A 20,686-nucleotide genomic window follows, 5' to 3' on the forward strand; every position below is an offset into this window, starting at 1 on the left:
AGAAAAATGGTGGACTTTAAAGGATCCCTAGTAGAAGTGATTGTACCCTCATAGTGTACACAACCCTCTGCACGCCTTCGAAGAGACGGGACACTTCCATGCAAGGTGGTCATCATCTCCATACATGCACTACCTTGACATCCTAGGGGGTTTCCTATGGTGAAAGCTCTTACAACTCTTAGCACTCAATAGTCGACTAAAATGCACAGTGAGTGGTGTAGGTGCATTCAAAAATCCTATGAAGCTAAAGCAGAAAAAAGAAACACATTGATCACACAAATATCCATAAAATCTAGATCTAGGCTATACAAATCTTCAAAGATCGGACTCCAATCAGCATCAATGTGTCGGCCACCTTCAAAATGCTTCCAAACATATATATGACCCATCGTTAGACCTTAATTCTAATCACTAGCTCGGTCGAAGAGTAAACAAAACAACAAGTCTCATATCAAATACGAGATCAAGGAAAACAAGCTCGACCGAGATTAGAGACTTGGAGATAAGGAGATAGGTGTGTGTCCCACATAGACAAACAACTCATGTAATCACACAGAATGAGAGAAGTCATGCAACAAACAGTCATGCAAAACATATGTATATCACTCATATCTACACACAAGCTAGGCAAGAATATGATAATTGAGATGAACATCTAGCAAGGATGGCATGCTCCATGATAATCAAGATAATATACAACCAAGAGAATCAATCATGTCAAGATGAATGTGATAAGCAACAAGAAGAATGTACATGTCAAGGTGAGCAGAATAATCATGGCAAGAGCAGAATCGATCAATATCATCAGCATGCCAATGTCACAAATGGATATAACAATCAAGCATAGAAAATCACCACGTGCTATGATCACTCAAGCATAGAGAAACACATAGGGAAGGTATCCATCAACCGACTAATTAAATGTCACATTTGCCTCAACTCGAGTTCAAGTTTGACCATTTACTTATCTCTAGTGGAGTCGCCATTTTGTGGACTCGCGTTCTTCACATGTGTTCCCACTTGACGGCGTGACTCGCTTTTCATTCATTTAGTGACAATTTGATTTTTAGAAAAAGACTTGAAGTTGCCACTTATTTTTGTCTTATTTTTTAAGGGAAAAACAAAATAAGAAAGAAAAACCCTAAGTGTGACTCTTGAAAGAAAAACAGGTTTGTGAAAAACCGAGTTTGGGTTCGGGGGTCAGGTTACCTATTGGAAAGGTACTGTGGTGAGCCGTAGCACCCCTCTAAGTTCGTATACGTACGACCTCTACTAAACGAATTAAAGGAATTGTGACAATTAATTAATTAATTATGAATACCAAGAAAAATAATCATGCAAATGAGTATGTACAAGTCATGGTGAAAATCAATATACACAAAAATAATTATGAAATCTAATTACAAGAATACACAAAATAAATGACAAGATAATTATGCAAAATGATTTATTGAATTAAAAAAAATATTTCAAATAAATCAGTTTTCAAGAAATTTCAAAGAATTTTGTTATAAACAATTTTCAATTTATTTAGTTTAAAAAAAGTGTCAATTTATTTTATCAATTTCATTTGTATTCAATTTTTAAAAAAAATTATTTACATTTATTGTATCAAAAGAATTTATTACAAAATTTCAAATTGGCAATAAAAATTATTTTACTTGCTTTTACAAAAATATTTCAATTTGTTTTCATTTTAGAAAAGTGATTTATACAAATTATTAAAAAAAAAATATAACTTTATTTGAAAAATATTTTTTAATTAAAAAAATAATTTTTGGGACAATTTTATTTACAAAACAATTTTTGGGCAATTTTTATTAAACAAAGAAATTTTTGGACAATTATTATTAAAAACAATTTTTCAAATTCTATTAAAAACAATTTTTTTTTATTTATTTTTCAAATAGCATTTTTTTTTAATTTTTATTAATAAAACTTTCTTTTATTAAGAAGAATATTTTGAAATTATTATTTTATTAAAATATATTTACTGAATTCTTCCTCTTATTTAAACAAAATTTCTAGTTTGTTCGATTTTCAATTCCGTACACACTCAATAAATACATACAAACGAATATTTACAAGAACTAATAAAAATAAAAACCAAAATAAAAGTGAGAAATAAAATATGTATTCAAATAAACTTACAACAAGCTCAATGTCTTCCTACGACTTTTCAAGTTTCACTTTCTTCCATGAAATTTCGTGTTCTACGTGTTATAAATTCGTAATCAGCCAACAGAATTGCAGAATGGGCCCATGCAAAAACAAAAATAGTCCAAATGTAAATATCCAAAAAATGTACAAAGTCCAAAACAAATATTTGAACCCAAATCCTAACTTCAAATTAGTCCGATAAATTTCACCAATTAAAAATGAACTCAAATTAACAAATATAACCCAACAAAAATATTTCACATGTCATAGGCCCTAATCCAAAGTTTCCAAATTAATAGCTAAAATATAAGCTTAATTAACCAAACTCAAAACATGATAAATTAAAATAAATCTCATTAGACCTAAATTTAATGTTTCATAATCCAAACCCAATTTAATATGTAAACCTAAATCCACAACCAAAATCAAACCAATTTAATATGTAAACCCACATCCAAAATATACTACAATATTACATCACATCCAAATTAAATAATTCAAATAAGTACAACCATGTAAATTATCAACTAATTTAGCTAAAATGAATAAATTTCAAATTAATTCACCAACAATAAATTAGCCCAAATTTCATATTTAATAATAATAATAATAATAATAGAAAATGAGTGGGATGGGAAAGTAAGGGAATGAGAGAAAATAGGAGGGGGTCGTCGACAGCGATTGGTCGGTGATCTACCGACAGTGAGGGTTGATGGGTTTTTAGGAAACAAAAATGAAATAAAAATAATAAATAAATAAAAAAGAAGGTAAATAAATAAAAAAAAATGGGAAGAAGAAAAATGGAGAAAATGAGGATGGAGGGGCGCCGAAAATGGCGCCGATGTCATGCCACCGACAATGATGATGGAATCGGGTGGGGATGTGGGTGTTGGGACGAGCTGTAGAAGAAAATAAAATGGAAAAGAAATGAGGGCCGGTTGTCCATGTGTGCTGTGAGGAAGAAAAAAAATGAAGTGGGGAAATGGAGGAGCACGGCTGGGAATCTGAGTTGGGGGGTGGTCAGGGAGAAGAAATCTAGAAATTGGGAGAATGGAGGTCTGGGTGAGGTCGTCCAGTTGTCAGCCCTAAAAGAGAGAAGAAATGGAGGGGCCAAAATGGGAAGCTTGTAAAGTGGGTAGGAAGAAGAGAAATAAAATAAAAAAAGGAAAATAATGGAAGAAATATGAGGGGGGCATGTCTCTATGATGTGGGAAGGATGAAGGGTAGATGAGAGAGTAGGTAGAAGAGAAAAAGAGAAAGATAGAGAAAAGAGAAGAGAGAAGAAAGAAAATAAAATAAATAAATAAATAAAATATAAATAAAAATATAAAAATATAATATAATGTAATATAATAATAACAAATAAAAATAAAAGTAAAATAATTTACAAAATAATAAAAATTAAGAATTAAATGGTGAGTGGGTAAAAAATATAACATATAATAAGGATTTAAAATCTAATGACAAAATTGGACTCAAAATCAATGTAAAAATAAAAAATGAGACAAATTTTGGGGTCTACAGTTATATGTGAGATTTGAAAAAATAAAAGACGAAGAAAGAGTCTCGTATTGAAATTGATGATTGTTAAGATAAAACCTTTAAAAACATAATATGATAAAACATTTACGAATTTATTATTTATTTATCCATTTTATGCATTATATTTGATGAGTATTTTGGTGTGATATCTTTTTCATTGTACATTGACTTAAAGTGCATTAAGAGTTGAAGAAAAACATCCTAGTTATGAGTTTCTTATAAGTAGATGATTTGTTTATAGTTGTAAACTTAAACAATTTATTTGAGACTATAGTATATTATCTTCTAATTGAAGAGATGATTAGTTTTGGTCATTGAAATGAATTTCTCATGGTGAGTATACTAGTGTATTCGGTTACACATTGGACAAAACCTATGATAAGGCATGATATCTGGTTATCGAATAGTCATGACCTCACTAAGTTGCTATACTGCATGAACTAAACTTATGTTAAAGACTGCAGTGACTTTGAGTTATGGGTGAAACCTGTAGGTGGTCGTATCTTTCCTAAGGATTAGATCACCATTGATAGAAGTTGATATGTTTAGGAAATCTATAACCATAATAGTTCTTTAATTGAAACTCAACATATGTTCTTTGTTACTTATTAAAGCATACCCTTTTGTCTTTATATCCAATAATTTATTAAGATGTAATTCATTGAAATATTGAATATCAATGATGATTGAAGCAAAAAATCTCCACTAAAAGCTGAATTGTAGGAAAAATAGAAGAAAATTTTTTTTTCAACATTTTCATGAGTTTTGATTCATTTTTGTCTCATCAATTATTTTTTTTTTGTCAAAATATATATCCATTGATATTTCTTGATATATTTATGATTACCGATATTTTTATCTTTATTCATATGCCATAATTTACTTGTAGAATAAGAAAAAGAAAAGTTAGGGAATATCTCTTTAAATATCCTAAGCTATAAAGGAAAAGGTTGTTAGATAGATATGGGCTTGTGAATGACTATGCATGAGATATACAAATGAAAAAAAGAATGAGAGACACACACTAGAACTAAAGGACTTGTAGTTTAGCTAGGGTGTTGGTACAAGGAATGAGGAAACATGAATTTATTTAGGGTTAAATAATTGCATTTGGTTTAGTTTTCACATGCATAACAAGTGGTATAAAAGTTTCTATTCTCATAACAACAAAATGATATAGAGTCCAAATCAAGAATTTTAGAAAAATTAAGGAAAACATAACACACATCTGATTAAAGATGGAATCAATTGTTCTCTCATAAGAATATGATACAAAAAATGTGCATCATAAAGAAATGAAAGATTGGATTGATTAATTTTATCAAATGTGGAGATAGTTGGAAATTGTCTCAAATTTTTAATTGTTATATATATATATATATATATATATAAATAATATTGTATCTTCTATTGATATGTTAGTCCCATACTAGATTTCCTCGTAAAATAAGTAATAATATTTGTATAAATATTCTAGATTAAGAGGAAAAAGTTATGAGATGAAGATAAACTTATAAAGACTAGGTGATAGACAAAGACTTGAGAAAGAATGAGAGATAGGTACTTAGTAAAGCGATAGAACTTATGGTTCATGGTTAGGGTGTAGATATAAATTAAGAGTGGAGAAATATGAAATATTTTGAAATATAATAACTGTAACAAATTTTTATCCTTTATAATATTATTTATGGTATGGTGAAATGATTTTCTCTCATTCATAGATGTAAGTACGATTGGTTAAACTATATTAAAATATTATATATGTACCTTTATGCGTGGATTGTTCTATATTTGTACTTTACACTAATATGTTAGCATTAAAGCTTTTGCAAGCATAACATATGCAACATTTGAATTTGGGTGTCATTTATTTAGGTTTGGATGATTTTAGTAAAGATATCGTCTAATATGACTCCTTATTGGTTTGATGCTTTAAAGGGAACGTTGGTTTTAGCATTCATAAGTAACTTTATTATATATGGGCATTGTTCATGATTTTGGTATTTATAATCATATATAATTTTTTGGTATTGAAGTTCGATGAAGACTAGTCACATAGAAGAGAAATAATTTTTTTTTTTTTTTAAGTTTGTGAGAACTATATAGGGCACATTCAGATGACTATTATTTTGAAATTAAGCATAGTTATGAATGTTGTTTTAATTTCTCCTTAGATAAATTTTGGTTAGGCTCTTAGCACAAATTGTAAGGACTTTTTTTTTCCTTAGCAGTTACTTCCTTTCCTTTAAGGTTCTGGAAAAGGTGTTTTTGAAAAAGTTGTGAAATTTTGTAATGTATATATTGATGAGTTCATCTCTTGGCTAAGCACTTTTTTTTTTTTTTTTTTTTTAATAGGTCATATGACTCATATCTAAAGTGCCTTGATTTAACATATTCATTTCATTTTTGCATGGCTCCAAAGATTGTTCACCCATTTTCTTTTTTGGTTTTTTAGGGTCCCAAAAAGCTCCAATTTTTTTGTCATAAGTAAAGTGATCATCTTATTTAGAGTATAAGTTAGGATAATATAAAGATTTGATATATATTTTTTTCTTTTATTTATTTATTTATGACTATGATGTTTTTTTGTTAGTATTTATTATGAATATGGATGACAATCAAGATTGGGTTTGATTTTGGAACCTGAGTGCTTGAAACATGTCATGGTTGGAGGGATAGTAATTTTTGGAATTCTAACAAAATTTTCTTTAATTATTTTAAATTTCACCTATTAAATTAATTTGACAATTTATAATTTTAAAATTGCAGAGAATTTAAACACTAATCTTTATACCAAAGAGTTCAAAGAAGATTAACTCTTAAACAGAAAGTGATAATCAAACTTCAAATAGTCAATACATGTAAAATTATATTCAAGTGTACCCGAGAAAAATTTAATGTCTAAGTCATGAGTTAAACTTGGCCATATTATGAACTATTTTATAATTCTCTTCTTTTATTTTATGTTCTTAATGATTGTAGTGGAATTTCATACTAGCGGTGTTCTAGTTTAAATTATCAAATTAATTGTTGAATTAAGTTATAATAAAAAAGCAAATTTAATGGATTGACTTAGACGATAAATTATTATTAGGAAAAAAAGAAAAGCATTTGTATTATATCTTTAATATACATGATAATAGGTCACATATGTGTCATTTTCACGGGTTATTCGTATTAAACAAGTTTATAAATTCAACTTTAAGCAAAAGTTGAAGAGAGTGACAAGACAGTATACATGTACATAAATGGTCCATGTAAATCAAAGAGTGGCAAGAAATTTGCCTCTTCAGCGCCATATTTAATCTCCATTAAATTAGTTATAGCTATTTCATGCATTGACTTTACCAACGGGTCTTGAACTAATATAGTTTGTTACTCACAAGAGCTAACTATTTTGAGGCTGATGTTTTGAATTGAAAACATGAGCTTGAGTTTGGCTTTGTGAGGACTTTAGTCACTTGATCCAAGGACAATACGTAGTGCACTCGATCAATTTTCTCTTGTGAATCATAGTTGGGAAGCCAATCGTTAACAACCCCGTACAAGGAGGGCCAATTTGCCACCGCACTACCACTTGGAGCGTGGCCAATTTGCCACGATTTAATGTTTAATTGTGACCTCCGCCACCGCTTCACTCCAATTCGCTCAATAGATCGTAGCCCACTCTCACCTTGAAAAAAAAGGAGCCGTGGCCCATTTTGTAACATCAGACATCAATTTGACCTAGTACCATCACAAGCTAGAACAGCTGTCCATATAAACCCTACCTCAAGTTTATTTGGGTTGCTTTAATCAAATACAGCCAATCTTTAAAGTAACTTTCAAAACATCATCTTTTTTAAATAATTTCAAATGTACGATAATTTATGCTATTTGAAGAAAAATATACAATAATTTTTTATTAATCATTAAAATATACATTTGTGTCCTTGTCCTCCTTTATATATGGTCAAAATAAATAGTACTGTCTTTATTAATCTAGCTCACTGCTCACCCATCTCCCAACAGTCAGAATGTTGACAGCCAACATACTGAAGACAAATACACTTGTTCGGAGTCCGGACAAAGCTTGAGTTGTCGACCACGTCAGTTGGATATGCCGGGTTAGATATTGGGTACATAATATATATTTCATGTAAAAGAAGGCCAAGGAAAAATGGGGAAATGGACAGGAAACTTAAGAGGAAAAAAAGAGAGCGTTTGACTGGCTCGATTCGAGCCATCACGACTTACATTGTTAGGAAAAAAAGATGGTCATTGCTCAGGCCATCAGTCGAACTTTTTCAGGTCAGGATCTGCACAGTGTCAATAGTTATACTTAGCCTTTTGTATCCTCCGTGAAGAAACAGCAGTATATAGTATATAGAGACTAATTTGATATGAGTCCGTTTTCTTTTTATAAAAAAAAATATTATAGCAAGGGTTTGTGCCCTCTTAAGTCAACAATTTGAGAAGCTAAATCTCAGTTGATCAGTAGGAGAAGCACCCATTTTGGTGGGGAACAAATAATAAATGGTACATATAAACGAAATGGGTGTAGGCTGTAGAGGAGGCCAAGTAGCAAAAAGGGAATGGTGTTGGATTTAGCTAAAAGCTTTATGAAATTAAATACCCAACTAAGCGACCGTTGAGTGACGTCAGAGTTTCATTAAATCTGCTCATCTGCACCATTCATTGCTATGGTCCCGTGAGCCTTTATATCCACACCACCCTTTCCAACTAAGCCCTTCACTCATTCCATCGAGGTGAAGGCAGTGCTCCTCTCTTGGGTCTCACTGGCTCACTCACTCACTCACTGCCAAGATGCCTCAAGCCTCGCCTGAGCTTTCCAGCTCCGTCAAGCTCAAGTATGTCAAGCTTGGCTACCAGTATCTTGTCAACCACATTCTCACCCTATTGCTCATACCTATCATGGTTGGTGTTCTCATTGAAGTTCTCCGTTTGGGTCCAGACGAGATTCTCAACCTTTGGAACTCTCTTCATTTTGATCTTGTCCAAATCCTTTGCTCTTCTTTTCTCATCATCTTCGCTACCACTGTCTACTTCATGTCCAAGCCACGATCCATTTATCTGGTAGACTACGCATGTTACAAGCCTCCGGTGATGCTCCGGGTTCCATTTGCGACCTTCATGGAGCATGCTAGGCTCGTCTTGAGCTCGCAGCCTAAAAGTGTTGAATTCCAAACGAGAATTCTGGAACGATCCGGGCTTGGAGAGGAGACTTGTTTGCCTCTCACGGTCCATTATATACCCCCTAGGCCGACGATGGAGGCAGCGAGAGACGAAGCGCAGCTTGTTATATTTTCTGCCATGGATTCTTTGTTGAATAAAACTGGGCTTAAGCCTAAAGATATCGATATTCTTATCGTGAATTGTAGTATCTTCTCACCAACGCCGTCTTTATCGGCTATGGTGATCAATAAGTACAAGATGAGAAGCAACATAAAGAGCTTCAATCTCTCTGGGATGGGGTGCAGTGCAGGGCTGATCTCCATTGATTTGGCTCGCGATCTTCTCCAAGTTCATCCCAATTCCAATGCTGTTGTTGTTAGCACAGAGATCATAACACCGAATTGTTACCAAGGGAATCAGAGAGCAATGCTTGTTCCCAACTGTCTATTCCGAATGGGTGGAGCTGCTATTCTTCTAACCAACCGTAGATGGGAACACAGGCGGGCAAAGTACCGTCTTGTTCACGTGGTTAGAACCCACAAAGGAGCCGACGATAAAGCTTACCGCTGCGTGATGGAAGAGGAAGACCCAGAAGGCAAAGTAGGGATATCGCTCTCCAAAGATCTCATGGTCATAGCTGGAGAGGCTCTCAAGACCAACATCACCACCACTGGCCCTCTCGTCCTTCCTGCATCAGAGCAACTTCTGTTTCTTCTCACACTCATTGGCCGCAAAATCTTCAAACAAAACTGGAAGCCTTATATCCCAGACTTCAAGCTAGCTTTCGAGCACTTCTGCATCCACGCTGGCGGGCGTGCAGTGATCGATGAACTACAGCAGAACCTGCAGCTCTCGGCCGAGCACGTGGAGGCATCACGGATGGCGTTGCACCGTTTTGGGAACACATCTTCATCATCACTATGGTATGAGCTGAGCTACATTGAAGCAAAGGGGAGGATGAAGAAGGGTGATAGAATTTGGCAGATAGCGTTCGGGAGTGGGTTCAAGTGTAACAGCGCTATTTGGAAATGCAACCGCAGCATCGAGCCACCGAGGGATGGGCCTTGGCTTGATTGTATTCACAGGTACCCAGTTCACATTCCTGAAGTGGTCAAGCTCTAGCCTGGATTTATTTGTCTCTGATTTAAGGGTCCACGGAACAAGTAATTGCATTTACTTCTATCATGAAGTCCTCACCTTCATCTACTTTCTCTGCCACCCCCTTATTTTTACTTGGTTTTGCTGTTGTATTTCATATATTGACTTGATAAGCCCTTTAATATATGTTGTTGTGTTCTCGGGAAAAAGACGTCATAAACTATGTATTCTTGTTGCCCTTGAAGCAAGAATATAATTACAAGCATGAAACAATCAAGTATAGCTGCGCCGTTTATTAAATGGACGTTGTTATGCTTGTTTTGACCCTTTCCTTCCTTTTTTTTCCGTCTCGTTTCTTTCTAGCATCGTTTTGTTTTATTAGAGGTCATTGAAGACTATCATTAAATAAGAGTTGTGCAGAATTTTGAGAAGATTGTATAAAAAAAACCCATCAAAAATGAACTTCAATATCATTAAAAAGTTAAATCAGAGAATGAGCTCACAGGATTCATAAGCAGGCCAAATTCCTTTCCCCTGTTGCATGGGGGGATGAAGACTGAGGAGCGCACCTCTTCATGATGGACATTAAATGAGATGAGAAATAACTCAAAAATGGCCTGAGGAACAAGTAGAAACTATAGAGTCCTATCAAGTTTCGTAATGGAGCTACCTTGAGTGAGTTGGTAGCTACATGTTTGCTGTAATTGATCTGATATTCTTACTCCATTTAGCTTCCACCAGTCAAGACAATATCCTTATCCAGGTGGATGACAAGTTGAACGAGACGCTAGAAGAATTAATATGAACTACATATAGCATTATATGAATTAGATGAAGCACAACTTGATCCAAAAAATAAAATAAAATAGAAAGCTAACGGTGGTTTCTGCTTGCATAGCAGAGATGCATAAATAGACTTGGCTGCTGCTACCAAACTGATTTTTGCTGTTTGTGAATATAATGTTCTGATCAACCATTAAGGCGACCCCAAACTGACATGTTAAAATTGATATCTGAACTAACAGTTGACCACTTAATATGAAGCTAGATGAACTCTTAGAATCTAGTTACATTCAAATATTTTGTGACTCATTCAGTACAAGCCTCAAACCCACTTCAATTGCCATGGGAATGGGTCAATTAGACACATTAGGCCTACTTTGTTGTCAAAAGAATAATGTGCCTTTTGGAGCGTGAGGAAAATTCCCTCATTTCTTTTGTGATTTTAGATAAAATTCACTCTATTAATGAAGTTTGTTTGCCAACAAGATAAAAAAGGGAACGAAACTAATGATAAAGATGGTTGGGTCAACTTGACGGATGTTTCAGGTAATGGGAATAATATTGGTGTGCAGATAGGAAGTAATCAGAATTAATACATCGCTTGTATGGTTTACAGTGACAATTCAGAAGCAAACATTTTAGTTCTGTGATGTTGCTACAGTGGGGGCAGCTTGCACCAACTTTTTATAAATGATGATTGTGTGGAAGACAGCCACGTAGCACTCCTTCAGTCTCTCAGAATGCAGCTTTTTCGGATTGAAATCTCAGTAAGCGGGCTAGTCATATTGGGAGGCTGGTCACATCTCTCCCTTCAGATTATTAGTTCAGTACATAAATATACAAACACTAACTCCTTCGGTATCAAAAAGCTAGGAAAGGGGGGATTGTGTTATTCATTTTTCTTTTAGGCGAAGGGAATGATGCAATTACTTTCATATAACTGTCACTGCAATTAGAAAAGCCCTATTCTGATTTAACTCTTGATTTTTGTACTCTCTCTAGAAGTTCACAGAATTGGAGGATAAATGAGTTGAAGACATCAGCTTTTGTTATCTGACAGTTGGGCATCTGGCAGTTGAAGGAAATTTTAGAACTCTAATTATTTTTAAAATGGAATAAAAATATTTTATTGATTTGGTAAATCAACAATATTCACTTAATATGTAATTAGTCTTAAATATTTTCATCCATTAGATTGGGAGTATGAACTTTAATGAGAATTATCTATTATGTTCACAACATTCTATGACATTGTCCATTTATAAGAACAAGATTTTTCTATGATTGGAAAACTCCACCTACTTCTCTCAAAGCTAGAAAAAATTTTGATTTTGTTATTTTTTTCACTATTTTCTTAAGTAACTAAGATTTCACTAGTTCAATCCATCAATTCAACAAGATAATGTTGAGAGTTATTGAGGTTATGTCTCATGGGGATTATCAATAATTGGTACCCGCACATAGGGGATGAAAGTAATTTTAGAACAATGTGTCTATATGTGCCTCTCCAAAATAGGTTAGTTTTTGTTTTTCTTCATTTATTTTATTTTTTTCATGACTCATTGGTACTATATCAATATTACTCACTTTGGTTTACAACCATAACAATCACATTTATGACTTTAAAACATATTTTTAAAAGTACTTTCCCTTATAATAAGAAAGAGCTTCTCCTCGAGTGATGTGCAATGTCATAACTCATCCTCCCATGTAGTCCGTATCTTCATAAGCTCATAGCCCATGAAGTGTAATTGACTTCATATGTTTTTTTTGGTTAAATACCAATTGTCATGACTCATTAATGTTGCGTGAATATTATTTGCTTTCAACCCATAACCATTTATCTTTATATAGTTCAAAGGTGTCAATCTTTATATATAACCATCATGAACTTCTATTATTAGATGACATGTGATATCACAACTCACCCTTTCATGAAAGCCCGATATCCTTGTTGGCCTATGACTTACAAAGTATAGATGACTTTGTATGCTTTCTAACAAAGAGTGGATTTGATATCATCCATTATGAACTATTTACATTGTGAATATTATCCATTTTATGCTTACAATGATTACGACTGTGATAATGACTTTAAAACACATTTACATAGATATTACAATTCACCATCTCATACGAGTTTAATGTTCTTGTTGACCCACGACTCACGAGGTGTAATTGATTTTGTATACCTTTTAACCAAGGATTAGTTTTGATAACATCTATCATGATTCAATGATTGAGCATTGTTTGCTTGGGACCTACAATCATTATGATTTTAAAACATATTTATACGGTTCAAAGGTACTATCTCTTATAATAACTAGAAACTTTTCTTTCCCAAGTGATGTGAGATGTCACGTATTTATTGTAGTCTTAGTTTATAATTTGATTTATATGGTGTTAAAATTGATGTGTTTTCTTTCCGTTGGAAAATTTTCATAACAATTAAAGCTACTATCTTTCCTAAGTGAAAAAGAAAATATAATTTACTTTCATTTTTTAATACTGAATATGAATCATTTAAACAAAAAATGAAAAATTATATTAAATTCAATTCGAAAATTTGCAATTTTGATAAATTTAGATTTAGATGTGGTGTTTTGATAAAATTATGAACAAAAACTAATATGGTTTTGTTTATGTTATGATTCTAATAGGTATATGTGGAATTATTTTGGTTATGTTTGAGTGTTAGAAAACATAGAATATATGAGTTGTAGTTTAGTAATTGATGCTTACCTAAGTTCTGGGGAGAAAAAAAAATGTTATGGGTCATGTATCTAATTTGATTACTTTGGCATTACATTTTCTTTAGGTTGTGTTTGGTTTTTAAAAAGTACTTTAAAAAAAAAACACTAAAAAAAATAATTTTCATAGAAAAAAAATAATTTAATATTTATAACAAAGAGTTTAAATAATTTAAATGAATTTGAAGTCATGTATAAAAATAATTTATTTATTTAATTTAATATTTTTATTTTTCATCTTCTTTTCTTTATTTTTACTTTTTCTCTTTATATTTTCTCTAAAATTTTCTAGGAACTAAACATAGCCTACCATGGTTTTTCTACTTTCTAATACTTATCCATTTATTTTATTACATGATTTTTTGTTTTCTTCATTCATTTAGTCAAAACATTTTGGATGTGAAAAAGCATATTGTAATAAAATTCATAAAATTACCCCTCAAGTAGTAAGTAATCATATATATAATTCTTTTATCGTAATATTTTACATAACAACCTCATAAAGGAGGAATATTAAAAAACATTATTATTTATAATTTATGGTATTTAGTCTTATATTAACTTATTGTTGTTACGATAATTATAAATTTTAAAGTCAATTTAACAGTAATTTTATAAGACATTTATAATTTTTTAGGATTTGAAAATGACTCTTTTAATAAAAATTTAAAAATATTAAAAATATTTATTAAAAGTGGACTTTATTTTCCATTCAACTCTACCATGCAAATGATTTTGGCTCTCTTTTGTGTTGCTTTAAGAAGGTCCAAAAACTTCTAGTGGTCGTCCTCATTTTATAGATTCTTGAATTTGCTTTACTGGGTATATAACAATGCGGTATAACCTTGGGCTCAATTGAAATTTCATATTGTCCATTGTTAGGAACTTTCTTCCTAGAAAGTTCTATTCTAGGACATTGTAAGTTTCAACCTTTGAGAATTATGAATTTGGCCGTCTATTTCATTTGGGAGAAATTTTTTCATTTATTAATTTAAGATACTGGCATGTTTCGTCATCAATTAGTTTAATATTTGGTGGCTAAAACGCAAAAGAACCAAGTTTACAATATTATAGTCTCATTGGATGCACCTTTTACTTTTTATTTTTTAAATAAAAAATAGTAATAATTTTCATTTAAAAAGCAAAAAATTTTATGTAAAAAATGTAAATTTATCTTATATTTTTTAAAATATAAGATTATTAAATTTTTCTTGATGCCTCAAATAGTTTTTAAAAGTTACTACAATTAATTTAAGCTTATAAAAGCTTTTGCATTTTATACAATGTTATTATTTTTCATTTTTAAAAATAATAATATTTCAAATCCCACCTACTCCTCTCAAAGTTAGAAAAAATTAAATTCAATTTTTGGACAATGAGATTGGGAAATTTCTATCAATATTTTTCAATATATCTATAAAATTAAAGAATTAATATATTTATAAAAATCGATATTTTTATACTTTGTGTGTACCATTATCCAATTATAAAAACAAAATCTTTATTAATGACTTGAAAATTGGAAAGGAAAATTCCACCTACTCCTCTCCAAGCCAAAACACAAATGATTCAATTATTTTCTATTCACTATTTTTTTGATAACAAGATTTAAAAGGTTAACTCAATATTTTAGTGAATATATGTTCATAGGGAAGACGCTACTGAAAGCCATTAAAATTACACTTTAGTGACTATAATTAATGAGGTAATGTGAACCTATACTTACCCTACTAGTATCTTTTTAAAACATGTCAACTTTTCTTACCTCCATTTATTTTACTTATCTAACTCTCATCACTTGATTTATTTGATACGTTTGGATAGTTCCCTTAAATAAGAAGTATGTGGGTTGTTGTTCCCAGTTGGATGGGGAACCAATTAATGCTTTTGGCTGGATTTTAAGGCTTTTGCTACTTAAAAATGAAGAGCATAAATCGGCCGAACTTTGATTTTTTTTTTTTCCCTCTAATTAAATTACAACATTCTCATGTCCAAGTCATCTAGCTCTAAGATTTATAGATGTAGATTTTGAACATTATTAAAACTAGCCATGGGTAATGATGGCCATGTCTACATGTATTTTTGAAACTTTTTTAGATAGGATGTAGAGATATCCTTTTCAATTAGGCACTGCGATGGCTTTCAAACTTATTCGAAGGTAAAACCCGTAACTAGGGTTTGGTTTAGACAGATTCAAAGTCAAGGGATCTCAACTGCCACCAACCTCCATTTCACCATCAAACCATGTCTGCACCTTACAATTATTTATTTTCGTTCAAAGCATTTACTTGTACAAGAAAGAAAATATCTCTTCTCCTTTGGGATTGTGCCTTAAATAATGCAAACCTAAACTGGGTAATAGAACCGGCCTACAAGTTAGCACGTAATGAACTCCCAACAGCCGTAAATCCTAAATAATGATCAAAGTTCATGTTCCAAAGTCATGAAACATCCGGTTTCAATGGATTGAATACATTGAGGAAGGTGGGTCAGACACATGGGGGGCTTGGCAGCCAGTGTGTTTGTGTCTACCTTTGTCTACTTGGGACAAGCTAATACCTTATGCCTGCAATCAAGCAGCCTTTACACCGGGAAAGCCGACAGTCAAAAGCATCCAGAAAAAGAAGCATGGGCGTTGAACTGCTAGCACACTGATTCCGCAGGACTAGTCCTTATTAAGACAGGCGTCTAATAATAAAAGCTTGGAGGTAGGTAATCTGACCAAAGGCTTGTGAATCAAGCCCATAAAATGGGACAAGTGAGATCTAAGGGAAGAACCAAAACCGTAAAACGTCCGCGTTCTCGTTTCTCTTAAAACGCGACATCTCACGCGGCACCAACCCCCCTTTACCACGGACCCTACCGCGCGCTTTAAAAGCAGCCAGAAGGTGCATGCGCGGCTCTGTCTTCATTCTTTCGATTATCTGAAGAGGAGAGATATACAGAAAGGGGCATGGGGAAGACCAGTTCGTTGTTGGAGGATCTGATAGAGAAGGCTGGTGGGTGCGCCGTGGTCGATGGAGGGTTCGCAACCCAGTTGGAGATTCATGGTGCAACCATTAACGACCCTCTGTGGAGCGCTCTTTGTTTGATCAAAGACCCTGACCTCATCAAACGGGTATTTCTTTATCTCTCTCTCTCTCTCTCTCTCTCTCTCTGCGTGTGTTCATATAATGTGAATAATGTTGTGATGTTTGGTTTGAGATTTTACGAAAACGGGATTGTTGGTTTTGTAGGTTCACTTGGAATATTTGGAGGCTGGTGCCGATATATTGGTGACTTCATCTTACCAGGTTTGTCCATTTGCGCGATATGACCCTTTTTCTTAATTTATTTGGATTTTCTTCTGTACAGCGAAAAAGGAACTGAAATCATGGATTGCAAAGTTTTTTTTTTATCAAAATTTGGGAAATCTAATATTGATAGTATGGTATGTATGATTCTCACATCTTACAGTTCTTCTCTTATTTTGACTCTGTTAATTTGTTTATGTGGAAAAGGATTTCTGAAGGGAAAAAAAGTGTTTGGTCTGTTTTCTTTTCCCTCTTTCTTCGGTGACAAAAATGAAACCGAAAGGTTCTCTTCATCTTCATGGATGAAAATTTCACCCTCCATGCCTCAAAATTGTCATTTTCTCAGTAATTTTGTCCGATTCCATCATGTTTAGGGGATAGTTAGGTTTCATGTTGAGGGGATAGCCCAGTGTAATCATTCCCACTTTCCCATCACAACTTGGTTAGTTTTTGTAACAGGGTGCAGGGCTGGAGATAAATACTTTACAACATTAGAAATAAGTGACAATTTAACATATGAATAGAAGTAAAAGACCATATAAAGAGTAAGTGGGTATTTTTAACCATGGCTTTACATTTCTCACAAATTGGTAGAGAAGATAACTTGATGAACTGTTCTTGAATCCTTCTCTCGTTCTAATTATGAAACTTTTTTCACTCGTCTTTTAGAAGAAATGGTAGCCCATGTTTGGAATTTTGCTTACACATAAATATTTTTCATGAATTCAGACTTGTGATTTCGCTTACTCATAAGTGAATTCAATTGTCATGCTATGCTTTCTTGTAGTATAGATGTCACAATTGCTTCATTCTTTGTTTGCAGGCCACAATTCCTGGATTTCTGTCTAAGGGACTTTCCATTGAAGAAGGGGAGTTGTTACTTGAAAGGAGTGTCAGATTGGCTGTTGAAGCACGTGATAAATTTTGGGATGTCACGAAAAGGGTTCCTGGACATGGCTATAATCGAGCTTTAGTCGCAGCTTCCATAGGAAGCTATGGAGCATATCTTGCTGATGGTTCAGAATACAGGTGCCAGTCATCAGCCAACTCTTTTCTTAGAAACAGTTGGATCATATACAGATTTAATCGTTACTGATATCCAATATCTTAGTTACATAAACAACAATGTTCTTGTTAAATGAACAACTTGTATTGTAATCTTACTTGTAATTCATTTATCTTTTTCTCCAGTGGGTGTTATGGGCCAGATATGAATCTAGATAAGCTGAAGGATTTTCACCGGCGCAGATTACAAGTTCTTGTGAGATCATGTCCAGATCTGTTGGCCTTTGAGACCATTCCTAATAAACTTGAAGCTCAGGTTTGCTCCTCTACAAAGTCCATTATACACAGTATTTTAAACTTTGAAATGTGTAGATTATCAGATTACATTATTGAACGGGATTAATGCCCTTGAGAATTATTTATTATGTGGATGTTCGGAGTCTTCTGACTTCCAGCCAAAAACAGAAAAGAAAAATGGCAGTCTGACTAAACTTTTCTCTAGTGAATGGTAAGTGCTTTCCATGACATGTCTGGTGCCAGAAATTCTACGCGTTTCCGTCAACATATCTGGGGCCAAGACTATTTTACCTTTCATGGTTTTATTCATTGATTGCATGCGCTTTCTTTTATGGTTCTTTTTACTAACAGTAGAAGATAAAATTCCTTCTTCAGTGTATTGTCATTTTCCTTTTTCTTAATCCTTTGTTGCTCATATGAAAATTCTGTAATTGACATCATATGTGAAAGGAAGTCCATTTTCGGACGCTAATTTACTCTGTAGAAAGGACACCAGACTTCTGCTAAATGACCGCCTGAGAGTAAAGAAAGTTGTGTAATATCAAACTCTGAAAGGATCTATACAATTAATGGCTATGAATGTGATTCAATTTTGGTCAATGATGTGGAGCATTTAGCCTAGTTGATGATTTTCTTTTTCCTTGAAAATCACCGACATGGGTATCCTAGTATGACACAGGTCACACAGCTATCTAACAGGCACCAAGATCCCACAAAACTGGCTAAAGAATTTCTTGATAAGCCAACCTAGTTTAATTACACCACATGGGCTGTCAAGTGGGTCTCCTGGTATGATCAAACCTGCAATTGACAGTCGGTACCCTTTTATGGTCAGCAGTGTGGTTATCATTGAACCATATTTAAACTTATCCGCATTATCATCTTGTTTCTAGCAGTTCATAACTCATATTTGTATATTATAAGATAATAAAAGATTTGCACCCTTGAGATAAGCTAATGAATTTCAAACTTTTGCGTCTAGATTGGATCACAATATTTAATGGTAGCATCTTGGTTTCTGAGATTTTCAATTTTTTTTTTAATTTTTTTTTTTTTGCGGGGCCTCTTATTGCAGGCTTGTGTTGAGTTGCTTGAAGAGGAAAATGTGCAAATTCCATCTTGGATCTGCTTCAGCTCAGTAGATGGTGAGAATGCACCATCAGGAGAGAGTTTTAAGGAGTGCCTAGATATCATAAATAAGAGTAAAAAAGTAAATGCAGTTGGAATCAATTGTGCACCACCCCATTTCCTTGAGAGCCTCATCTGCAAATTCAAGGAGGTAACTTTCAAATTTACTACTGAATAAATATTATAAAATTGATAAACATAATTAGACAAAAAAGTAAAGCACCAGGATTTTCCTTCTCTGTTTATAAATTCCATAATCTTATGAATTGAACTTCTAGTTGTTTCCATGTTCAGTTGACTGAGAAGCCAATAGTTGTTTATCCCAATAGTGGTGAGGTATGGGACGGTAGAGCCAAGAGATGGCTGGTGAGTCCCACACTAAATTTCTCATCCGTTATGTTGTGAATTTTTTATAATTTCATATGCTAAACCAATTTCTCTATGGTTTTGATTGGCAGCCATCAAAGTGTTTCGGTGATGACAAATTTGAGTTGTATGCAACAAAATGGCGTGATTTGGGTGCTAAACTCATTGGAGGGTGTTGCCGGACCACACCTTCCACCATTCGAGCCATTTCAAAGGTTCTAAAAGAGATGTCCTGAGCTCTCTTTTTTCATTCGAGAGAGAATCTACTCAGTAGTTGGCCATTTAAGTTAGGTTGTTCGCCGGGTCATAATTTATTTTAAGTTACATGTATTCATTGGAATAATATATTTAAAATCATTCATATTCCTTTTTTCTGGTCAATTAACTCATACAGACAATAAATGACATTCTTGCAATTGTATGTAGAACAGACGGACTGCAGTGACCAAACATCTTCTAGCTCATAGAATCAATTTTGGCCTGCTGAATACGACTCAAAATTTTAAATGCCAGTCGTAGTCACAGGTTAGATGATTCCTTCCATTAAATTAATGAACTTTGTGAAAGCTTGGGCAGCTGAACGTGAAAACCACAAAAGCCTCCACGTCCTGAGCTGAATGTTTTACGAACATTTGATGTGAATTGATTTAAAAGCATTACACCAATCCCCATGAGTCAAACTAGCTATGGCGTCCAAGTGCGACGTGCGGGGCTCCAGTTGGAAGGCCTTCCAATCCCAATTTCAGTGGTTGAAACTTCAAAGTTTTGACACTAAACCCATGGCTACTATTTTTTTATTTTCCTTTTAGAAAACAAAAGGCGTCACCAAAAAGAGGTATATAGTAAGAAGGAATGGTGGGGCTGTCTTTCCCTTGACTTGGCCGTCGGTGGTTGACATTGATTTGGCACATCCAGGGTCCTTTTCATGCTTTACGGGACTCGGTTGTTTGATAAAAGGGCCATTGATATAGGAGTGGTTGATTTCAGAGTTAGCCACAACCGTTGCAGCCAGAATAATTACTTTAGCAATATTCCCAAACGGCGCCAATGATAATAGGGTCCATTTGAAGACCGCTATGTGTTTTGTTT

The 20,686-nt window shown here is 33.4% G+C and overlaps 2 protein-coding genes across 2 annotated transcripts; both read left to right on the forward strand.

Annotated features, from left to right (window-relative positions):
• The first annotated feature begins 8,444 nt into the window (after positions 1 to 8,444).
• LOC100252441 (3-ketoacyl-CoA synthase 6) lies at positions 8,445 to 10,308 on the forward strand. The gene has a single exon (XM_002282490.5). It carries the CDS (start codon positions 8,509 to 8,511, stop codon positions 9,997 to 9,999), a length of 1,491 nt encoding a protein of 496 aa, XP_002282526.1. The 5' UTR covers positions 8,445 to 8,508; the 3' UTR covers positions 10,000 to 10,308.
• A 6,020-nt stretch (positions 10,309 to 16,328) lies between these two features.
• On the forward strand, positions 16,329 to 19,978 carry LOC100247323 (homocysteine S-methyltransferase 1). Its single transcript, XM_002282513.4, has 7 exons — positions 16,329 to 16,626; positions 16,745 to 16,801; positions 17,625 to 17,830; positions 17,993 to 18,122; positions 19,179 to 19,382; positions 19,526 to 19,597; positions 19,690 to 19,978. The coding sequence occupies exons 1-7, from the start codon at positions 16,462 to 16,464 to the stop codon at positions 19,831 to 19,833; spliced, it is 978 nt and encodes a 325-aa protein (XP_002282549.1). The 5' UTR covers positions 16,329 to 16,461; the 3' UTR covers positions 19,834 to 19,978.
• The last annotated feature ends 708 nt before the right edge of the window (positions 19,979 to 20,686 follow it).

This window comes from Vitis vinifera, chromosome 1, assembly GCF_030704535.1.
Source record: "Vitis vinifera cultivar Pinot Noir 40024 chromosome 1, ASM3070453v1".
Taxonomy (NCBI): Eukaryota; Viridiplantae; Streptophyta; class Magnoliopsida; order Vitales; family Vitaceae; genus Vitis; species Vitis vinifera.

Coding starts and splice junctions, on each gene's coding strand:
- LOC100252441 (XM_002282490.5), top strand. CDS start 8,509: ATGCCTCAAGCCTCGCCTGAGCTTTCCAGCTCCGTCAAGCTCAAGTAT.
- LOC100247323 (XM_002282513.4), top strand. CDS start 16,462: ATGGGGAAGACCAGTTCGTTGTTGGAGGATCTGATAGAGAAGGCTGGT. Junction 16,802..17,624: donor TGGTGACTTCATCTTACCAG/GTTTGTCCATTT, acceptor CTTTGTTTGCAG/GCCACAATTCCTGGATTTCT. Junction 19,598..19,689: donor GTAGAGCCAAGAGATGGCTG/GTGAGTCCCACA, acceptor TTTGATTGGCAG/CCATCAAAGTGTTTCGGTGA.